Source organism: Hevea brasiliensis, chromosome 10, assembly GCF_030052815.1.
Source record: "Hevea brasiliensis isolate MT/VB/25A 57/8 chromosome 10, ASM3005281v1, whole genome shotgun sequence".
NCBI lineage: Eukaryota > Viridiplantae > Streptophyta > Magnoliopsida > Malpighiales > Euphorbiaceae > Hevea > Hevea brasiliensis.
The window spans coordinates 87219869-87245561 of record NC_079502.1 but is presented as its reverse complement, the minus strand read 5'-3'; the positions used below and the strand labels follow the sequence as shown (position 1 = coordinate 87245561).

General features: G+C 29.4%; 1 protein-coding gene across 1 annotated transcript; it reads right to left on the bottom strand.

Moving 5' to 3' along the window:
* Positions 1 to 6835: 6835 nt before the first annotated feature.
* Positions 6836 to 12874, bottom strand: LOC110649333 (uncharacterized). Its single transcript, XM_058154307.1, has 4 exons — positions 12552 to 12874; positions 10350 to 11405; positions 7747 to 8620; positions 6836 to 7224 (listed from the first exon to the last, which is right to left on the bottom strand). Exons 2-4 carry the CDS (start codon positions 11316 to 11318, stop codon positions 7178 to 7180), a joined length of 1890 nt encoding a protein of 629 aa, XP_058010290.1. The 5' UTR covers positions 11319 to 11405; positions 12552 to 12874; the 3' UTR covers positions 6836 to 7177.
* Positions 12875 to 25693: the final 12819 nt, after the last annotated feature.

Below are 25693 nucleotides of genomic sequence, written 5' to 3'. Positions count from 1 at the left end.
GACCATATATATTTTGAGTCAATTGAATCAACTGATCATAAATGTTTTGAGCCAATTGTGACGATTATTATTTAAATGATTCAATTGAATATATATTTTAATTAATTGAATCAATTAAGTATACGAAATGTCACATTATGTCACATTATTCAAATATATTTAGATCAACTGTATCAATTACCATTTAAATGATTCAATTAAATATATCTTTCAGACAATTGAATTCATTTAAAATTATAGTATTAATTAATTATTTATTATTATATATACATTAATCGAATCAATTTAGTCAATTTATATTATTAATTTAATAGAGTTAATTTAATCAATTTAAATTTAGAGTGATCATTTGTTTAATTATAATAAAGTAATATATATTATACTTTTTTAATATTAATTTACACACTAAAATAAAAATAAATAAATAAAAATATATTATTATTTATTTTTAAGTTTTTTTTTTTAATTTACATAAATAATTTTTTTTCTAAATGTGCTCTAAACCTAGTTTAAAAAAAAAAGATAATAAAAAAAAAGAGAGAGAAAGTAAATGAAAATTTTATTTTGTATTGAAATTATAGCTATAATAAATACAACAGATATAATTTAAAATTTAAATTTCAAATATCTGCATTCTCCTACAGAAATAGTCTAAAGGATATTTTAGTAAAATAACTTAATTTTTATATATAAAATAACTCTACTACCCCGATTATTCTGTATTTAATGCCAATCCACTTGATCTCTCAAATTTTTTTTTCTTGAATTAAATACAAGAATGCAAATAAATTAAATAAAAGTCCAGTGTAATCAGTGTTACCCCTGAACCAACAGCAGCTCCAGTGACTGTTATGCAACGTTTTGCGATTTGTCCATCCCACTTCAGGTATTGTGAATGATAATCGTGCGGTTGCGATGCTGGTTGCCCTGAAACAATAAACTGGTGTCGCCGATCCCATAAATCAATTAGTTTTGCATATTGTTGAGGCCAATTTCCCTCACTCTGAGGGAGAGATATTATGAAGTGCGTTCTTTTGGTGGGGTTGGCGTGGATTCGGTTGCTCCATTCTGAATCGTCTCTTGATCTTATCACTCAACTATGTAAAAACAAATTAACGACACCATTGCCCCCCATACTGCCTGCCCTGGAGACAATATTCTGGTAGTTTATTTATTAACTCATCATAGCATGGCTCTCAAATAACATGGGTAACTTCAGCTAATTTATTAATTCACTTATGCAAATTTATAGTCATTTAATTAATATTAATTTATAATATTTCACTGTCTCAATATCTACAAGGTTACATAATAAGTTAATAATGATTTAAATAAATATTTTAAATAATTATTTTCATTTATTATTAATCCCCATGACCATTTGCTGGAAATAGAACAAAATGAAAATTTAAAAATGTACTTACCTCTGTTGAGATCACCAAATCTCTCTGCAAATTATACAATAAAGATTTAAACCTACAAATAATATATTTTTTTTGGTTATAATTTATAAATACAAATTTTTATACTAAAAAATTAAACTTATTAACTCAAAACATTGAACAGAGAAATAAATAAATAAAGAGTAACTATACAAGAAAGAGATACGAAAAGATTTTTTACCTCAAACTTGATAAAATTTTTGAAGCCAACAATTTCTCCTCTTAATATAGAGCTTACAAATATTTTAGTAAAAAATAGAGATTGAGATGAGACTTTGCTAAAATACAAAAAGGCTTCAGCTAGTCATTTGGGAGAATGAAAGTGATTTTGGAGAAGGAAGAAGTTGGGATTGTAATCTGCTGGGAGAAGGAGAAGAATGTGAAGAGTGAGAAGAAGAGAGTCTGCTACTTGGCTATTGCGTTTAGATTGGGGTGGGAATAGTCTAGTTACGTCAGGGTTTGTTTTTGTTTTCTGGTGGCTTTTTTACTCCACGACTTGGCAGTTTTTTGTCATTTCATGCAGAACGTCTAAATTTTATTAATCTTGAACTTAGACCATGCCCGGCAACTAGTCACATCAACAGCTTTTGGCAGAATTGGTGTGAGTTGCTCCACCGTAGCTCGAAAACCCAGTCTCTTGCTTTAAATTGTTAATGGTGTTATTGATCAGTGCCTGAACACTCCAATAAGGACGGGTTCCAAAAGAGGTTGGATTTGGAGGAGATTTCTTGGCTTTGTAGTTGGATTTTCTTGTTGTTTCCTGCATAGAGATACAATCTAACAAAAAGGTTACTATGTCCTGTTTTTGGCTTGTACTATATTATTTCGGAACTAAGAGAGGAAGGGTAGAGAGAATCATGAACCGATAGACATCTCTTGCAATTAAAACGACCCTTGTAAGTTCAAATGGTATTAATCTGTTTGCTTCACATGCATGAGATCCCTATTCCCTGTCCAGAAATTGATTTATGAGCAGATCTGTAGAGAAAAAAAAAATTAGTCTGTGAGAACAATATATATATATATATATATATATATATATATATATCGAGGTATACATGCATATTCAAATAAAAATAAATATAAATATTAAGAATGAAAGTAATAAAACCTATTAGAATTTTTTATAAGCCATTCATTAACTTTGTAATTAACTATTTGAATTATCACGTGAGAGTGAATGTAATAGCAATGATTTTTCTTTGGGAATTTTTTCTTATTGGAAAGACAATTGAAAAAAAAAAATTAATATGTAATAAATATGAAAGTTTTATAATATACATAAAAGAGGTTTTTTTTTCTTTAGTTTAAGAATGGAATTGTCAGTAATGAGAATGAATTTGGTAAAAATATATATTATAATGGATAAATTAATTTAATTTAATGGAAATTTTATTTATTCTTTAAATTTTAGTAACATTTTAATTAAAATTAAAATAGTGATTTATATTTAGTCTAAGCAATAAGTTTTAATTCATGATCTTAGATTTAGAGCTGTTAAATCTCTTAAGTTCAAACCTCCATTTCTTTAAAAAAAAAAAAGAAATTAAGCAAATTGTAAAAGTAAAATTAATAAATTTAGCAAGTAAAAGCTAATTACATGATGGATTTCAAGGGGGCTGTGAGGCATGCTAAATCCGCCCATGGATTTATGTATGTGGAAATTGAACATTTATCTTGGGCTAGCTGTATGGTGATATATTATTAGATTATTTGGAATTCTCTCTCTCTCTATATATATATAAGCTATCTATAATCTATATACTTGAATTCTTCCATTATATGGTAGAAAGCAAAATTCTAATTCTATTTTAATTGGAATTAAATTAATATGTTTATAAAAATGATATATGATCTTGTTATTAATAGCTAAGTTAGAGTTATCTAGTAGGGAACTCTGGGCTGTGATATTTATTTCAATTTAAACTTTATTTTATTTCTAATAATATGTTGATTTATAAATAACAATAATAATGCAATCAAATATGAGAAGTAATTCTTATAATCTTTTCAATTATTGATGATTTTAACTCAATTAAATCTAAGAATCATTATAATTTATTCCGTTTAATATTTATTAGTTCAAAATTATTTCAAACTTCGAAAAATGATCCTCACATAAAATTTTTTCCTTATACGTTAAGTAAGATTTCATCTATTTCACATATGAAATACTTTAAATATAATTTACGCAGAAAATAATTGTAATCTTAAATAAGAAAAAAAGAAAAAAAAATATTATATAAATTTAAAAGTTAATTTATGATTTCATGTATTTATTTATTTTTATGATTGTTTTCTTATTAATTAGGTCAAAGTCGTTTTAGAGTCCTTTATTTAAGGTGTTATATATTTATTAGCCATTGTCTTTTAATTTTGTTTGAGCTTTTGAACTTCTTTTTTATTTAAATATACTATTAAAATTTAATTTGTTGAAAATAATATAGAAAAATAAAAAAAATTGCTATAAACAAAAATAATAAGCCAAATTCCTTTTTCTATTTCAAAACCTAAATTTCAATTTTAAAAAGACAGAAAAAAGCTAATTATCAAAGAGGGAAGAAAAAAATGACCAAAAGTTTAGAAATTTTAAAAGAAATGAAAAAAACAGTAAGAGTATCACTTAATGAAAGTTTATAGTACTCATCCACTGAGTATCATATTTATTTTTTTATTAAATTATATTGAAAGTTAATTTAAAAAAAATAAAATACTAACATTATTTATAGTTAACATTTTACGAATAATAATTTTAGAGGAAATGAAATTTTTAAAAAATTTGGAAGTAAGAGAAATGATTTTATTATAATTTTTGAAAATTTATTTAGTGTGTGTATTAATAGTAATTTTAATCTGAATAAGAAAATATTTGTTATAAAAATTATGTAGATAATAAGAAGGACAATATGTTGACAAATTTAATCAATATAAAATTACAAATAATTTTTATAATTTTATAATAAAAATATATAAAATTTTAATTTAAATAATTATATATATATATATATATATATATATATATATATATATATACACGCGCGCACCACCAACGATTGAGACATTGAAATAAGATTTATTTAATTTCCTAATAAATTCTAAGCTATTGATCTTTTAATTTTTGTAAAAAATAATTAATACATATTCTTTTTAAATCTCTTAATTTATTAAATTATGAAGTTAGATGAGACTAAAAATATCTATTTAATTATTTGAAAATATTTAGTATTAATTAAAAAAAAATACCATCATGGTACTAAATTTAAAATTTTACTTTAATTTATATGAAAATTCAAGAACAAACTAAAAGAATGACTTGTAAAAACTTAAGTAGACAAAAGGAAACACTTTAATGACAATCAATGGATTTTAATCAGAATCATTTTTAAAATAATTAAGTTTTAAATTGAATTTAATACGAATGTGGTTATTAAGATTTTTTAAAAAAAAAAATATTTGATAATTATAATTTTTTAAGACCATATATATTATTGATTTATTATTTATATTTCATATATATGAAACCATTCATCTATTATGGTCATGTTCAGTAATAACTTTTAAAGTAGTATTTAATGTTTCGACCATAGTCAAAATACTACCTCTTTTATTTATATTTATACTATTCGGTGACATAATATTTATATTAGGGGTGAGTATTCGGTTCAAACCGAATCGAATCGAATTAAATTATGAAAACCAAATTACATATTTTAGAAATTGAACTGAAATGAATAAAAAATCGAATCGAACCGAACCGCTCTATTTCAGTTCGGTTCGGTTCAAAATGATCGGTTTTAATTTTTGATTATTTTTAAATTTAGACTTGATTTTCAAGTTATTTGATCTAATTTTGACTTTGATTTGAACCTAATAACTATTAATCAATGAAATTAAACAATTTATATACATAATTAAATATAATTCATAAATTTCCCATAAAAATAAATCAATTCAAAAATTGATTCAGTTCGATTTAGTTCGATTTGAATATATAAAATTACTATTCAGTTCAGTTTGACAAATTTTTTCCTCTTCAAAAAAGAACTGAACCGAAATAACAGAAATTTTTATAATATAAAATCGAACCGAATTGATTGACTTTTAAAATTGAACCAATTGAACCGAATTAATTCTGTTCGGTTCGATTTTTCGGTTTGAATCGAAATCTACTCACCCTTAGTTTATACTAGTGTTTAAAAGGTTTAAAGAGTGATTCATAAAAAGTTATTTTTAACTTTTTGAGGTTGAGGAAGTATTTTAAAGTCAATAAGATTATACCATTATTTTTACAATTAATAATTAATCTAGTAATTATTTTTATCCAACATTTCTGTTTTAAATAACTTTATACATATCAAATAACTAATAGTTAATATCTAATAATTCACTATACAATAATTAATAATTATTAAAACAGTTAATAATTACTAAAATAATTAATAATTACTATAATAACTAATATTATCGAATAGGGTCTAAATAATTATTCCTAATGAACACGTCGTAATGTGCTATTAGAAACCTGCCGGTTACTTAAGGGTCTAGGGATGTCAACCACTGATTCGATGCTTACGAAATCACCCATTTCAAACTTAAAATTTAATTAAATTTTATATTAAATTACCAAAGCTCTTCAATTCGTCCTAAAAATAATTCCAAAATTTTTTGAATATATATATAAATAAAAATAACATATGAAATAAAAATTTTATTTTTTAAATCCAAATTCATTTCATACCTGATCATATATTTCACAAACTCATCTTTAATATGGTTTAAAACTGAATCAAATAGATATTCAACCTATTGTTATTCCTACCTAAGAGCTTACTTAAGCAACATTTAAGAAAAATAAATCTTATTTAGGAGATAACAAGTATGGGTGATACAAAATTAAAAAGAGTACTCTAAAAATTAAATACAAATACAACAACAACAAAGCCACAGCACCTAGTTCGATGGACGATGGACGTTATCACGCCATGCTGTTATATTCTGCAAATTATTATATTTATGATAAGCATTGAAAGTAAAAATTAAAGTTGGTCAAGTCACATTTTCGTCATTCAACTGAGTCAGAAGACAGGCATACTTGGCGGCTGATTGGATTGCTAAGCAACATCATTTAGGCTTTCCTTGTAATTCTCTATGTTTTAGTCTTCCCACTCAGCTGCCTAATCTTCTTCTGCATCTTGTTTCCCACATGGAATCCTCCTCTGAGTAATATTATTTTCCCCAGTTCCATTCAAAGTGAGAAATTTTAGAATATAACTAATGTATGTACATCGATTTTGTTATAACTAATGATTACAGTGAGTTCCATGTGAATTCCATCACAATCCACGGTTAAAATCTATCATGCAAAGAGCCGCAAAGTGTTGTGAAGACTGATGTAATCATCCAAATAAACCAAAAGGGTTTTATATACACAAAAAGCTTTCTTTATATCACTCAAAAAATAGCTTCACATACTCTAATCTAAAACTGTTCTCTACACTCAAAACCTTTCTTCCATTTTCTACAGTTGAAATAAACAAGAAGAATTGGGGAACAAAAATTAAATAAGAAAATTTACAGAACAGTTTTACCTGATAAAACACAATTGACCAATTACACATTTCTATTGAACCTGCTTCTCATGAAATCAAATAAGATTCAATAGTCATTTCAAACTCAAATGCACAACGTAGTTGAAGGCATTTCTTCATGGCTTTCTTCTGCAGACCGCTTACAAATCAAGATTCATCTTCCACAAGCTGCATATTGTACCCATGCTTTATGTCTGTACCAAATCAAGGGTCCAATACAACATTTAGGAGTTCAATCAAGAATTGGATATACACTTGCATAATTGAACATAAGCTGAACAAAGATAAAAATGCCATATAAGATGCAAGCAGTATTTTGGAGGGACAATTGCCAACAAGTGGACCACTATACAGTGAGAAGTGCAAAATGTGATGGATGGTAGCTCTGTTTAAATTGGGTCAAAATAAGAAATACTAGATTAACTGGAGCACTGCTCTCTTCCTCGTAATTAAATGGACCCACTTGTGGAACAAATATGTAAGACCTGTATGACTATGAAAGGAAGAAGCAGAGCATGGGGTGCACTGAATAATTTCTCAATCAAAGGATAACTTTTCACATTCAATAATATGTGGTTCTCAGTTAAAGAATTGTCTTCATGGGACACATCACATCAGTGTCAAATACTTTAGTTTTTGCAAGTTATTCATTCAAACACCAGGTAAACAGTCACATAGAAATATAAATTTACTTGGTAAGAAATGTTGAAAGGTACCTTTTAAGGATGGCTTATCATATTTATCTTTCCTCTCATCCTCATTCTTCCATTCACTATCATCATCGTCATCACCCATTTCATCTCTTCCATCATTTCCTATGTCACTTTCGCTTGCCGTTTCCCATTCTGAATCATCACTGTCTTGGCCATAAACATCAACAGCATCTCCCTCACAGTGAACACCCCCATGTTTGATAGCTGCCTCTCTAAATAACCAGGCTGCACGCATCTGCTTCTTGACTAGGCGCTCAGCATAGTCAGGAACTTTATTCTGCCTCGAACATAGATCGGGATCATTTGATTGAGAGCATTCATTAATGAACAGAATGGCATCTAACAAGCTCTCTTTAGCTAATCCCAGCATGTCATATGCCTGAGCTCTTCTCCAAAGGCTTTTTGCATGACGACTAAGAGGATTGTGAAGACAAAGTGCACTTGTAGCATCACTTATAGCAGCCAAGGGTTGTTGTAACAGAAGGTGACACTGAGCTCGATTACTGTATAGAACAACTCTCTCTTTTTTGGATCTCATTGGACACAATGACAATGCTTCAGAGTACTTCGATGCAGCTCCAGATATATTTCCAGATGAGAAGAGGGAATTTCCTTCGAGCTTGACCACTAAAGCTGCTGCCTGCTTAATATGTAGATCTTCTTTTGGCATGCTTTTTTCCCATTTCAACCTTTGTTTTGAATTTAAAAGTTCCTCAATCAGCTCTTTTGTGCGGTTACTAACAGAGTTACGCCCTGTCCCTTGTGATTGAATACAATCCAGAAGAACATTAACAATAGAATCACCAAGCTTTTTGTGATCACCCAGAGCTGTGATCTCAGCAAGGTCTATGAGTGCAGGTACTGCCTTATCGATCACCTATGAGACAGGTCAAGTAAAAATAAGGGAACAAAAATACTCATAAATTTGAATACCCAAAACATGTAGTGGTCATTACACAATCCCTATGTGGAGATGCTTTTGTGGCATTAAGCTATTGTTTTCCTTGTATATGAAATGAAAAACTGCTACAATTTGATCACCAGTAGTTAAACACTAACAAGATGATTCTTAGATCACCTGGAAGTTGGAACTTATGTTACAACACTCAGAATAATATACAAAATTGCATTGTTTGCGCTTTGCATCCTATGAACCGTGCTTCCTAGAAGACCTGATTCAACAAATTTGAAGAAACCACCTTAATGGAGCTTCTCTCTCTCTCTCTCTCTCTCTCTCTCTCTCATTCACACGCATAGACAGTAGACACACATATGTACTTTTTCATTATCCCTTTAAGTTTTCATGAGGTGAGCTGCCTTGTGATTTAAGATTCTGAGAAATTCAGTTTTATATTATAAATCATAATTATTTGCAAATTTTCAGCACTCTTTCACCCAAGGAGTAAAGGGTATAAACATGTAAATATGTGTGCACTTTGATGTATTTTATGATTTTTTTTTGCACCTAAACAATATAGCATCAATGGGTTGTTGCAAAAAAAAAAAAAAGAATGTACAGAGTAATCTGATGAAAAAAGTAGTGGAATACAAAAATGTCTAGATCCTTAAAACAGACTCATTAAGGCACCTTGTCACTTGAGTTCCTTAATGGAAATGAGTTCAAAAGGTCTTCCACAACATCTCATTCACTAATTTGTAGGTAAATTATACCAACAGTCACTAAATTTGTACTATTGTCATTGCAATTATAAAATTTTGATTTAATCTCAATTTAGTCATCCAAAAATAATTTGGTTGCAAGTATGCTTATATCACTTTATTCCTGAAAAAAGCACACGGGAAATCTTATGTTGGCATTCTTGTGGGTTTAGCTAAAAAGAAGAAAGAGACAAATTAGGGCGTTTCAATTAAGCCTTTGACCTACACTCCTGGTGTTATGAATGCAAACTTGCATAACATGTTGAATCATAGTCTTCTTGCAGGAATCAGTTGACAATAGTTTAATTGTAACGAAATTATAGTTTAATCACCAAGTTGGAACAAATTGATCTTTCATAACCACAACAAAAATAAATACAAAGCTCAGAGACCATTAGTATGAATTATCCCTAATATATTGTAGCTCCAATCTTCGCAAAGGGACACAAACCAAGCGACCAAAAAAGGAAAAAGAGTCTTTCTTTTTTTTTTAAAAAAAAAAAAAAAAACCACTAGGAATGCAAAGATTCAATGAAATTCTTCAAAAAGAAAAGAATGGGAAGACAGAACAGAATGATTCATCCACAAGCATGTCATGGATGACTAAATTGCATGAAGGGAAGTTTCACTCCTTCAACAGTAACCATTCAATCCAGCAGTAATTTCCAAAGTAAGCAAGATGGTCCAATAAAACATCAGTATTAGCATCCTCGATAACATAAACGAGTTCAAAAACTGTTATAGTAAACAAAATTTACTACATTCAGAATTAAAAATGAAGTTGTGCTGAACAAGAACAGGATAGGAAGAAAGTTCAATAGCATGCAGTTTAGTAGTTTTCAACAGAAAAATCAAATAAACCTAATTATCATCAAAAATAAAAAGCAAATTTTCATTGTAACAACACTGGAAAGATAAAGAACATCACATGTAGATATTTAATTTACCTTATGGCATGTATTCGGATCTTGAAGCAACCAAAGAAGACAATCTATAGCCATACATTGCCAATCATCTGATGAGCGAGCGATGTTGCACAAGGCCTCAATTATACCAGGACAGCTAGCAACAGGTCCCCTACCAAGCTTATGATGACAAATTGTTCTCAATAAACCAATACCAGCAGGTGAATTTTCATTAACGAGTCCACCCCACATGCCTGGCAGTTTTACCATGAATTCAGGCTTGCATATGGTAGGAAGAAACTCAGGCTTGAAAGCAAAACAATTAATAAGCTGAAGTGACCAGCATTGCAACTGACTGGCCCATTCTTCTGCTTTCCTGGACTCCATTTCAACACCTCCCATGCCACGAGTAAGCAAATCACAGTGATAACTTAGCCTTCTGTCAACGTACTGGTAAAAATGAGAGTAAACTATTTCTAGTGAACTCATTGCAAGTTGAATGGAAAGCTCAAGGATTTCACCATGACTTGCTACAGCAGGAAAAGTGCTGGCATATGTAGCCAAGTGCCCTAGAGCTCGTACTGCCACTCTTTGTTCGACCCATGTCAATCTCCCCCTCAAAAGCTCAACCAAGGGAGGAATTACACCAGCATGGACAGCACTTTCTGCAAATTCTTCCATATTCATGGTGTAGGAACCAATAATATGGGCAGCATAATAAGGAATGTAGATGTTCTGATCATGAGAAAGCCATCGACGATTCTTTAAGCCTTTCCATATAAGTGCAGCCATGCATTCAAATATTCCCAACTCAATGAACTCAGGATCATTGGGATGTGCCATGGCAGTGTTCCATAGACCACTGATTGGGAGAACCTGGCCATCATCATCCTGTGAAGGAAGTTCCCTAAAAAATTTTAATATACTTGCTCTGCGTTTGCTTGGATTTCCTTCCTTCATGACACAGAAAAAGCATCCTGGGTATGGACAGTCTGGTGATACTTTATCCATGCTCAGATATTCAAATTGATAGACTTCACACACCACCAAGTCAATTCTTCATCGATTGGCAAATTGCATAAATACTTTCAGCACGCACTGTATAAAAAATGATGCCAAATATAAGTATCAAGAACCATATAACAGATGCAGCAATAAAGAAAGGTCCACAACCTTGTCTTTATGTATAATAAAAGTCCACATTCTCACAACCTTTACAATAGAAATCAAGGATTTCAAACAAACAATACCAGCTTTTCATTAAAAAAACATAACTTCTATGCTGCATATTCAACGAGTGGTACATGTTGCAGAAGTTGCAAACAATTGTTAACAACACATTAAAAGCAAAAGTCCAAATTAATTTTAGAACAAAACAACGGCCACCTTTTCCTTATATTCCTATTTCCAGCTCAAAATCATTTAAAAAAAATGGTTAATTATCTAGGTAGCGGTATCCTAATGACATTGACATCCCATGATAAATTTTACAAGCCCTTTTTAGCAACTTTCAGGCACTTGCCATCAGCTAATTCATGAACTTGGAGGAAGCAAATACCTTAATTGTCACTCCCATTTCCTGAGAGTTTCCGAAAGTGTATGCGTATGGGAATCAATAGGCAATATGAGAACAGTTAGTTATAACCACAGAAGTTGATCTTTATTATTATACCCAAATCCACATAAAAAAAAAAATTGAAATACCAATTCTTTTATTGCTGTCGCATCTACATACTCAGTCCTTAATTATTATTTTTTAAAAGAAACCTTTGATTTTGAGCATTTGTATTCTTTTCAAGTACTGAATCAATTTCTTTAGCAATTAGAGCCAATCATGAGAAACCCATGAGCTTGTCTAGTCAGTTAACATTAAAGTTATTTTAAAGGAAACAATTGATAAGTGAAATCCCCTAAACAGAGAGAAAAATAAATCTGAGAAGTAAACAAACACTATCACAATCTCTTCTCACACAAAAATTGTACGTTACGAAATCAACTAGATCTAAAATGAACAAAACTTAAACTAAACACAAAGCCGACCCAAGTCCTTAAATAAGATCCAAAACCCATAGACCACCGATCCCCTATAGGAAACAAAATCCAACCAGAGAAAAGCTTCACCATAAATGCTACGCTACGTTATGCTACAAATCCTAGTAAAAGTCGAGAAAAAGTTAATGATTTTGAAAAAAAAAGAGCAGAAAACATTTAAGAAAAAAATGGAGTGACAGAGAAATGACATACCTAGGAAGAGGAGGGTTTCGTAAAGTCTAGAGAGAAGAGGAAGGAATAACACTAGAATTCTCCAGCCAAGACGCGAAAAGCAGGAAACTTTTTCTGTGTTGTATGAAAGCAGAGTGGAAACGGCTGCTTCCCTTGTGACTCGTTGCAGAGTGGAAACGCTAGAGCACAGCGAGAGAGAGAGAGAGAGAGAGAGAGAGAGAGAGAGAGAGGAAATTGGCAGAGTAGACAGTGGAGAGTAGAGTCGGTCAAGAACAAATGGGGACGGAGGTGCTGCTTTTTGATTTGCTTGATTCTGACAGCGGAGAGTGGAAGAAGATCTTGTAATGAAAAACACACTGTTTTAATGAAATAGCAAAAATTAATCAAATAATTAAATTTCCATTTTCTCTAAACAAATAGGTTGATTTACTATTAAGTTCATATATTTTATTATTATTATTCATTTATTTTTCTATTTTAAAAAATCCTTTAATTTTATTACTCATTTCTCTCATTTCTTTTATGTTTATGGTTAAGGATAACAACTCATAAAAAAATCTTGAATTTGATTCTAATTAACATTTTTAATATTTAAATTTATCTTAAATTTAATTAAAATTTATTTTAATTAATATTTTATTAATTAAAATAATGCTTACATTTAAATTTTATATTTAAATTATAATTATTTTATATTTAAATATTTATATTTTATAAAATATTCAATTTTTTATAATTAATTAAATATAAAATAGTAAAAAATTATTGATAACAAACAATATGTTTCACTAATTTCTTAAAATTTTTATATCATGCTCTAGAATTTTATAAAAAAAATATTTTATTTAGAGAAATATTTTTTAATAAATAAATAATTATAAAATTCTTTTAACATAATTTTCAAGAAAAGTTATATTAAAATTTTTATTTTTATATGATCTAATGTAATTTATTTTCATAATACATAATCATATATATGTATATCGGTTAAAGTTAAAATTTATTTAAAATTTATAAATATTTTTAAAAATTACATTTTAAATTAAATTTTCATTTAAATTAATTGTTTGAAAAATCATATTATTACCTATTTAATACTTAATAAAAATATATAACCATGTAAATATAAAATAAATAATTACTTAAATATAAAATTTAGATATAAAGACTATTTTTTTAATAAAATAAAATTTTAAATACTAAATTATTTTAAATTAAAAAGCAGTTAATAGCCAATTTAGACCGTAAAGACTATTATTAATAGAATTTAAATTGAGAACCAAATTCCTACTTAAAAATAATCTAGGGATTGACCTGTAAATTTTTCTATATATCAAGGATTTAGTTGAAATTTATCATTTATCTCTCTATATATATATAAAACAAATTTACAAAATTTTGATTATCATAAAATGTAGAAATTAAAATTAAAAAAATATACATAGATAAAAAAAAAAGATTTTATCATTATTAACACTTTCATCCCTCTATTTAAAAAAATATATATTAAAAATCCATCAATTTTATTTTCAACAATACTTTCATCCCTTTGTCAAATTTTCTCAATATATTCCACCGGTTAAACAAGTTATGTGATTTCTTTTTCCTATAACACCCTTGCCTCTTTCCTTACTCTCCTATGCATTTGTTTCTCTCTCTCACTCGTTCCCTATTTATTCTCCCTCCCTATTTGTATTTGGACAAATTATTAGGTGTACTCGGTATATATGCACATTCACTAATAAAATAATAGGTCATATTTTTCTATTTTTATTATATAATTATTTTTATATAAATATACGGTGTACCATTTTTTAATGCACCGAGGTATTCTATAATTTTTTTTATTTTTATTAATTTATTTTCCTCTCTTTCCCTCTTGCCATGCCCTTCTCTCTCTCCCCTCTGACTGTCTTTCTCGAAGAAATTTTCAAAATTTTGACCGTCTAATCTCATAAATTGTACATATAGTCAAAACAGAAATTAAAAAAAAAAAATCAATGCAAAAGAGAGATAGTATGTTTGCAAATTCCAAATTTCAATTTTCCAACAATTTATATATTTTCAATCAAACAAATTGTGGAATTCCAACAAAATAATTTCAAGTTTCCAACAAATTATAAAATTTTAATTAAGAAATACATAAACAAATTCCAATGAATCTTGCATAATAGCCTTGCACAATTTCAATCACGATGATTGTTGAAGAATTCCACTAGTAGGAGAGTCTACAAAGTGCAAAATTGAAATTGCATAATCTACAATAACAAAATGAATTCCACAAGTAGGAAGCTTAAATTCACTGTGTGTAAAAAATTCCTCGATTAAAGAAAATAGAAATGGATTTAAGTTTGATTAGTCTCGTATCACCTCTCCTCCGCACCATCCAGTAAATGGAGGGCATAATTGATGAGCCGGTAACTGGCAAGTCCAACGCGTAGACTCATACTTATGTAAGGGACTAAAGGCCGTGGTTTCCAACAATGACTGATGTTAAAGAGTACCACCATGAGAATTTTGTGGTAAAGGAAGGCAAAAAGAGCATCCCATGGCCATGGCTTTTTGGAATTGACCCGTTAATAGAGATCCTCCATTGGAGAAATAGAGGAATGATTGGCTGTCAAGGACTTTGTAGATTGTGAAAGCGTATGGAAATAGATAGAGGGTTGGTGTGAGGGGTGATGAAGGAGAAGAAGGTGATGTTGTGGATGACGGAGGAAAAGAAATTGAAGTGAGGAATTTGAGAGAGAGACTTTTATTATTGAGTTCCTGAAAAAATTTTTCTTTTTAATGGCATTGAAAAATGTTAACATAGAGTCATTAGACATTGCCCCCTTATACCTCTAAAAATAAAATGATGCCACAATAACATTGTTTTTATGAGCAGGGGTGAGCATCAATTGGTTTGATTTGGTCAGAAAAATTAAAAAATGGAATAAACTGAAATTTTTAGTAGATTAAGTGAAATCGAACTAATTAGAAAGAAAATATAAAAAAAAACCCAATTAAACAAATAAAAAGTTTTTAGTAGATCAAATTAAATTGAATCAAATCATTTTGGTTCAATTTATTAATTCGGATTTTCATTTTGGGTTTGCATTTTTTTTCTTATTTTGAGCTCATTTCAAACTCAATTTCAATTATATTTCATATTTTCAATTCTAATTTGAGACCTAATAATAATTAATTAAAAAGTAAACTATTTAATTAGATTTTATCAATTTTTTTCTTGAAAAAAAAAAACAAAATGAATAGACCAAATTACTGAAAAAACCAAATCAAAGTTTAATCATTTTGACCGATTTTTTTTGTTTAACAGAATTTTGCCCAACCCTATTGATGACTCATTTGGGATATAATTTTTTTTTTTTGTCAATAGATAGAATGCACATTCGCAACGTTCAGAGAGAGGATTCGACATCTTAATAAAATCATGACATTTGGAATATAAATAAAGGATGATTTATTCAATTTTGAAATCAGATTTGGCTTGATTTCAATGATTCAATAACACATTACACATAGTTTAATAATATACTTCAATATCAACAAGATTTGCACAATAAATTAGATTAAACCTTTTAACGAAAATATCACATGATGAAAATTCATAAGAGTATAATGATACCATGCATGGCGTAGGATTTAATTTTCATCAATGTTAGAATCTATCTCTCTCTATGGAGAGAGAGAAAGAGAGATGGAGGGAGAGAGAGAGAGAGAGTAAGAGAAGGGGGAACGCATGGGAGACATGGAAATAGAAAGGATGGGCCAGGCATTTCCGGAAGAATAATATAATTGCTGCAACACCAACAGCAACAAAGGTAAAAAGGTTGGCTTTTTGTTTGTGGGTTTTGGGTTTTGGTCCCATTTCCTCACGCTTGTCTCTTTGCTTTCTATCTCTTCTTCACCGTTTTGAAATTTCAAGCTTCGAAATGACATAACTACCCTCCTAAATTTCCCTAGCACTGATTTTTTTTAGTGGGAAATTAAAGTAGTGAGAACTCTAACTTAGCTCTATCAAGCAATAATATACTTTCAACTGCTAAACTAAATCATATTAAGTCCAAAGCACTAAATTTAATTATATATATATAATCATTTTAATTTTATTTTCTTGAATCATTTTATGCATGCCTCTTGTTAGAGAAATTATATTGTAAAGCAGTTACTAAATGTATGATATCCTATGTGGAATGATGATCCAATAATGAGTGAACATGTAAATATATATGGGTTTCAATAAGTAAACGTATATGCATGAGTGATCCCGTAATTTTATAATTATCTTATAATTTAAAAAAAAAATATAACCATATTTATATATTTGTCTAAATACTATTTATTTATCATTTCATGTTAAATACTGACATGAAATCATTATAATACTATATAATTTTTACTCTCATTGATTCAAAATATACCATCAAATTTCAAGGAGAAAATATATAATTTTACTTAAAAAAAAAAGATGAAAAATGCTATTTGTTTAAAATTTTTGTCAATTTAATTTCTACATGAAATTATTTTATTAGTCCTTCAAAGAATATTTTTAAAATATAGTTAATCATGCACTAATATTATAGCATTATATTATCAAATGATATAGTGAATTGATATAGATAACAATATTTTAAATATATATTAATAAAATAAATACTTTTTTTATCAATCAAAGTTAATATAATAGTGTTGAATCACTTTTAGACTTATAAAATTTTAAATTTAAATCTCAATTACATTTAATTATATAAAAAATATATATATATATATATATATATATATAACCTGCTTACCTAAGATTTTATTTCTTACTTTATTTTAGTTAATTAATTTTTTTTTAAGAAAAAAAAAAGTAATAATTTGTCAAGCTCAAAGTTCAATTTGATTTTAAAGCTTAATCATGTTGTTGTGCTTTTTTATTTATGGGGAAAAAAATCTTAGATTTCAATGGCTTTGCCAAATAAGAGAAAAATTTGAGTTGCAATGCAATAACACAACCGTTATGAAATGTGAATTTTATCGCTTTCATCACTTACAAATAGAAAGTTGTCAAATGTCAATTTTGTGGGGCTCTTGATGGAATTGGGGAGAATTCTTTAAAATTGGCATTGATTAGAGTTGATTTGAGATCTCACAATTTTAAAAGTCACTCAATTTTAGTGAATTAATTAAAATACGAAATTATAGTGTTATGAATATTAATATTATATTATTAAGAAGATTAAATAGAATAAAATCTTCTTTTGTGCATGTTTTGAATAAATATTAGTATATATATATATATATATATATAGTGATAAAATTAAAGTAAAATAAATCTAACCTTAATTGAAAAAGGAATTTATCTAATTTATTTAATCTAAAATAATTATTCTTAAAAAAATGGGTAAAGTATTATAATAAGAGATCATGAATTATATTTCTTACATGGCAATGGACCGTTATGGAAAGATTATTTTGATTTCTTACATGTTCGAGGACAAGAGGATAGAACATTTTGTTCCTTTGTGACCGTTGATGAGAGCACAACCATTGTCATCGTAGCCTGTTATCAATCCACTTTTTATATATATCATTATACAATTTTAAAGGCGTATCAATAGAATGCATTTAAGATAAATAATTATATTAATTTATTAAATTAATTTATTTATTTTTAGAAAAAAAATTATGTTTTAGTATTTTGTGATTGTGGTTTTATTTTTAGAGATCTGATTTTTTTTTTAATTTAAAAGTTGGTGTTATTACACTAATAGTATTTGATGATAAAATTGTTAAACGACATCAATATATGTTAACATAACAAATCTTTTTATACTCTTAAGCTGACGTGACAAGTGAATTCCATCTATTTGACTATATGTGTCAATCTGCCTATTAGTTTCCTCCAGGATAAATATCAGCATATTTTATTTTCTCTCATTCTTCTTAACTTCGTATTAGATTTATGACATAATTATATAGCCAAATAGGTGGACCACTTGCTACAAAAGTTTAAAAGTACGGATAGACTTGCCACGTCAATATACATTAACTTCGTTTGATAATTTTATCCTTAAATGCTAATAGCGTAATAACACAAACAGTTAAAAAGAAAAAAATCCTAGGCTCATATCAATAAAACACACAAACCACGTGATATTAAAGTGTACTTTACCCTCATCTTTATTATAAACTAAGAAATTGCATGTGCACGTGGTTATAAATATATATATATATTATTTAAATTTTTATTAATTATTTCATATTTTATTTTTATTACTTTTTACTTTTCGAATTTTTAATAAAAATTTTAAAATAGAAATAATTAAAATTTATATATATAATATAGATATATATATATAATAAGTATAAATATATAAATATATGTAATTAATATATTTTAATATATCGTAACTTATCTTATAATAATATCTACTTATTATAGTACTGAGAGAATGATTATTAAATAATTTATAATAATTTATACAAAATAGAGAATGCCACGAGATAATACTATAAAAGAGAATGCCATATGTCAATCTCTTGAAAATACCTACTTGCTATATATATATATATATATATATATATATATATATATAATTTAACTTATTTATCTCTATTGCAAATTCATAATTAATTAGCTTCTAATTAAAATGCAATACTTAATTAAACGCACAATTTTGCTACCAGGCCAGTAGTTGAACCTTATCAACTAAGTCTTGCAAATTAATATATAAATTAATATTTTGGACTACCTATTTTTCTTACATGATATAAAAATATTTCATTAAAATAAAATATTTTAAAAATGTGATTTATTTTTATGGTAAAATTTAAAATAATAAATTATTATTACTGTATTGCTCATGGCACTCATATCAATATATTGATTTTATTTTATATTTATGTGAACTAAATGTCAAAATTCAATTTCTGGGCCGGATCGGCATTAGAACTTGGCTCAGCATAAGGCCCTCGAAACTCGTAGTAAGCTTAACTATTCCTAGCTCAACCATAAAGACCATAAATTTAGTCCAATTTTAAGAAAACAAACGGACAGAGTCTGACCATAAATGGACTATCCAACAGAGAGCCTTAACTCACTCGACTTGTAAATCAGTACAACAACAATAGAAGGAGCTCAACTCACCCTCACAATCCTCAAAATAGATAAATAATCAAATGGGAGCTCAACTTCCTCATCCAAAAAAATAATCATCTAATGCATCCAAGCATATTCATATAATAAGTTTACAACACCAAAAGTTTAAGTTATTACAATCCCAAATAAGATTAATACACTAGTGGTATATGCAGAGTTTTAGAATTGAAACAAGGATGATAAAAACCACAATTAAGCTTTTCTAGTAAACCTGTGAGAAAAAAATGCAGGTTATTTTTAATAAATCCACCTATCACCTGAGGAAAAATAGTTGAACAGGGGTGAGCGTTCGACTCATAAAGTAAGATATTGATTTTAAATACAATTTCTATAACTATCTAAACTTAATGCATGCCTGTATATGATATGCAACATACACACATAATTTCAAACAAGTCAAACAATATTTGCACAAAAGATAATCCGGAGCACTCATACACCCGTGTGTCATATCATCAAATATATACATATGATAGCTAATTCCCTATACAGCTCTCTTAATTCCAATACCTGCTAGCGAGGTTAACTCAAGCTGGACTTTTCCTTAATAATCCAAGTGTGGGGGTCAGCGAGATCAACTCAAAGCTGTACTCACTCCTACTTATCCATATATGAGAATCGGATCCCAACAAGTGAAGCTCCAGTCGTGACTACCCTTCATACTCATATCTATATCCACACCACACGCACGCTAACACACACACACACACTGTAACACCCTCATTTGTATAGCCTGGTATATTTCACTGTTTCGGTGACCGGTGTCGGTCCGGACAATTAAGGGGATTAGAACCACACTTAAGACAACTAGATAAACCATAAACACAAATAATTAGTAATGTCCAATTAGTTAAGTATAAATAAGAAAAACAGAACATAAGAAGTTAAACGAGCCGAGAGTCACAGCGATGGGTAACCGTCTCGGGAACGACTACGAAGCCATTTTAAACTCAAATTTCGAATCGTAAAATGTGACGCTGCGGTCCTTAGGACCATTATGAACACAGTGGAAAAAAGAAAATCATGAAAAAGAACTGTTAAGCCAGTCAAATAATTAGGTCAGGGAGCCGGAAGAAATATGGAATTAATTGCAAACCGGGATGAACCGACGAGGGGCAATTTGGTCAATTGACCCCGAGAGCTGACTCCTGACCTAACTGTCAAATAAAATTGGAGAAAAGAAAATTTCGAAATCGAGAATTAAATTTAAGAACTAATAGAAAAAAAATAGAAAAAAAAATAAAAAAGTCAAAAGGTGATGACATCATGCATGACCTCATGCATGATGCCATAAAAATAAGAATTTGTGAATTTAATTAATTCAATTTTTGTCTTCCATAAGGATAAAAAAACAAAAGAAAAGAAACAAAAAAATTCATTTGGTCATCATTTTTTTTCCTTGTTGTCGCCTCCCATCCTTCTCTCTCCCTCACCATTGCAAACTCCATTAAAGCTTGTCTTCAAGCTTTGAAACCACCATTAAACCTCAAATCCTTCCATACTTGCTTCACCAAAACTTGTTCTAGTCACTTGGGAAGAAGCTTGACAACAAAAAGAAAAAGAAAGGAAAAAGTTTTGAAGAAAAAGAAATTCTAAATAAAAGGTTAGTAATCAAATTTGATAATTTGAGTTTGATTTTTACATTTCTAACTTATTGAGCTTGTAAATAAACTTAAAATGGAAAGAAAATTTGTTGAGGGATTATATAGAATTTTGGACAGCTAGGGTTTGGTTGGACAAAGTATAAATTTGTTTAAGCTAAACATGTTAGGAAGCTTAATTGAGTTAAGGGAGCATGTTTATAAGTGTTTAATTAGCTAAATGCAATCAATGACATGAATTAGGGTTTTGGACATTAGGGTTTAGAGACCAAAAATGTGAAAAACTTGTAAATGGTGTCTTTGACCTAATGTGAAGTGAAAAATGGTCATTTGTGACCAAATGAGGTGTGTTAGAAGTGTTGGAATTAAAAGCCAATTCGGATTGGATAAGGTCATGTGGTGGCAGCATGACCAAAATCTCCTTTGACGGACCAAAAATGAAATTTTACAAGTTCAATGGATATGGGACCAATTGGGGATAAAAATAGGCACTAAATGACACAATTTTCATTTAGGAAGTATGCCCAAAAAGTGACTAAAACCTAGTAAACAAATTGACCAAAGTTGAGAAATCACAGTATGCCTCTGCACAACCTGACAAAATGAATAGTGTTTGTTCATTTGGTCATAACTCGAGCTAGGCAGGTCAAAATGACTTGAAATTTTACCAGTGGTTAGATGAGATATAGACCTAAAACTTTCATGAAGAATACAAACCCAATTTATGCCATTAACCTAATCAAATTACTGAGCAAAGTTGAGTCACTGAATCTACAGAACTGCAGATTTGCTATATGAACAGTAAAGTTTCAATGGCTATAACTCTCTCTAGAAAACTCCGATTTAGGCGATTCTTGAACTGATGGAAACCTAAGACATAGTAGAACATTTCATATGAAGAAAATTAGACCAAATTATGGACTTAACTTGATCAAATTGCTGAACGAAGTTGGAGCAATAAATCTGCAGAACTAAATTCTGCAGCATGAACAGTAACTATATTTTGGCTATAACTTGAGCTACAAAACTCCAATTAGAGTGATCCAAAAAGGAGAATAAACTTAATACAATAGGAAACATTTTCTATGAAGAAAGTTTTATCAAATTCCAACAGTAAAAGGACCAATGAAACAGTGCAACTTAGGACTCTAAAACTAAAAATTGGCAATTTTGCCTAAAAGACCTAAGTTTTGAGAAAATGACCAAAACCAACAAATTTAGTAACCAAAATGTGGTATGTGGGTGAAGTTGGAGTTCCCATACCTATTAAGCCTTAGAAAGTCAACAAATTGACTTGAATAGTGAAGTGAATAGTAACTCGAAACACAAAAATTTCAAGAACGTCGAGTTTAGTACTTTAGAGTTAGGTAAAAGTGAAGTTGAATTTATTTTTGGATTTATGCTAAGTTATGGTACTAAAACACTGTGAAATTATGTGTTTCAGTGGAAAAGAATACCGGTACAGAACCCGAGGAGTCGAGTCAAGGCCAATAGGCGACTCGTTTGAGGTTTGTGCACAACGTATACTTTTTATAATTATCTGTTACATACTGTTTTGAATAATGTGAAATATTGGATTATGGCATTCTTATGATGTTTGATTTAAATTGTGAAAGTTACTGTGTATATTTGAAATGACAATGTTTAGTAAATTGTTAAGATAAGTTTTGAAACCACAGTGTCATGACCATATATTTGAACACCTCACTAGCACGACTAGTGGGGGTAATTAGTTTTGAATTTTGATTCCTTCTCTGGAGAAGTGTTGAGGTGTGCCAGTAGAAGAAGATGTGAATGGATATCCATATATTTGAGCTAGCTAGCCTTGTGATGTGATTTCTCTTTAGCCTCTGGCTATTGAAATTCTATTTGTTTCGAATGGCATGATCTAACTGTGGGTTTTATGAAATGTGTTTTGATACTTTGAAATGAACTTGGTTTGCATTAAAATCTCATAATTTATGTTTTGTGTTTAATACTCATATTTAGTCAAATTTTTTGAATAAATGTGATTTAAGTTTTGCATAAAGATTATTTTAGTATGTTGTGCACCACTGAGTCCTAGTACTTAGCGATAGCTTCTATTGCTGTCGCAGATACAAAGACTAGAGGAGCAGCAGACTGAGCTGCTGAGGTGTAAGGAGCTATCAGCTTAAAGTCATCGGGTATAATTTATACTCTAATTATAAATATTTCTTTTGATGTATGTATTGCATATAAAAGTATGGATATGTAAAAAGGTCTTGAGCAGCTTGTACAAAGTTTGTATGAAGTTTGTAATAAAAAAATTTAGTTTGAATTTCCTTTGATGTAAATTTTGTAATGATGTATATATATATAAATTGTTTTGTCTCTAATGAAATATGAATGGAACTATTTTATTTAATTTGAATGAAATGTATTATTAGTATTTTGAGGATTATTGAATTTTGAACTTGAAAAATTGATTGAAATGATTGTGGAGTTGTTGAAATGGATTGAGTTTGATCGTGAAGTTGAAGTAGTTGTTGAGAAAACATTTTTAGAAGTGCTTTTTACAGGTATTTGAAGAACTGGTTTCTCAAAATACAGAGAGAACTCTGTCAAAATTTTTATAAAATTTGCAAAAAAACTAAAATGGACCAAAAATATTAACTAGTTTTAATTTTAACTAAATGTTTTAAATATTTATTAGAAAATGCTCACCACTTGTCAAAAATAAGAAAATTATTTTAAAATTCTTTGTAGGGTACTTAATGAGTTATCGGTAGGTGAAGTTCGGTAGTTCATTAGGTATTCTACGGGATCATGTTATGCCTTACAAAGGGGTAAGGTGTGACACACACAACTCCAAATTACATTAAGGCGACATCCACAATAATTTCATCAATAAAATATGCAACACCAGAGCATGCCTAGCATTTAACTATATATACATATTTATAAGTGAATGCATGAGCATACCTTGAATATATAACAATAATATTGAAATTATAAATAAAATCAATACCTACTCATAGAACAACTGAAGATCATTGTAGCGGCTGGGCAGAGGAGAAGGGTTAACCTGAATCATCTAAATAATTATATATATGATTTTATCAATATCAAAACAAAACAAGAAAGTTAAAGAGACAAAAACATCCTAAATTTATACCAGAAATCCAGCATAGTTTTCTTTGTATCTAGAATCTACCCAACCTGCAAAGTAACTCAAACAATACTTTCTAATCCAATGGCCTCAGGCCTATATCACAACAACATCATATTGCCCTCCTAGGCCCACCAAACCAACCAAAACTCAAATAACTACACAATTCAGCTATAAAGCTTAAAGCTAGCATTTTTGTAAAAACCATCCAAACTAGCCTAAAAAATTTTGTAAACATGCCCTATAATCCTTAGCAATGCCATTATACTATTGCAAAAGGAATTACAATTTTCTAGCTATCCACAAATATTTTATGAATTTTATTCTAAATCTAGTATTAGGCAAAAAGAGCAATTCAGAGTTTGGGCTCACTTATGCTAATTCTGATGCCTAGAACATGTCTAGGGCGTCTGAATATGGTAGAAAGCACTGTAATATTGACCAACTTTTGAAGTGGGTTCGGTAGCCAGCCTATTCGACTCGAAAATGCAATCCCAATTGCTGGTGGAATCTTCTTAAAACGAGAACACCTACTCGAAGCTCATAACACCGAGAGTTAGAATATATTTTTTATTTAATTAAAAAAATCCATTAAAGACCCGAAAAATCACTATTAAGTTTGCAGAACCCACTGAATTTTCGATGTCGAAAAAATTCAAAATTGGTGTCGTTGCGAAGCTATCGACGAGTGGAGGGTGCTGGTGGTCTCGGAATCTCAGTGGGATTCACAGTTTAGGAGAAATCTAGCCAAAAAGTTTAAATGAGCTAAAATTTTTTAGGCTTGATTCACATAAACGACCCAATGAAAATTGGCAAAATAGGTGTCGATGAGAAGCTCTCGAGGAGTAGAATCTGTAGAGAATTAGACCCGGTCCTATTGGTTGGAATCAACCCAGGAAGATGAAGAGTCACGCAGATGAGGGAGGAAATTTTTGGGCTATTTTTTCGCCGGCTGGAGAGGCGTCGCCAGTAGGGGAGGCTAGCCGAAGGTGCGTCGGCGTGTGGGGGAGCAGGGGGGTGGGTAGGCTGGCGGTGGGGGAGGGAGGAGAGAGAGAAAAAGAGAAGGAAAAGGGAGGAGGTGACACCCGCGGGAAAGAAAGGAGGAGGAGAAAAAGAAGGTCGGTCCGATTTAAGGTACTTAAAATTTAATTTTTGCTCTGTCTTGGAACCCAAAATGAGACTCAAAAGTTTCGAAAAAATTACAAAAAACTCAAAAAAATTTATGGAGTCCAACTATATTTTTAGATTTATCATGTGATCTTTAAATTAATTTTTAAAAATCATA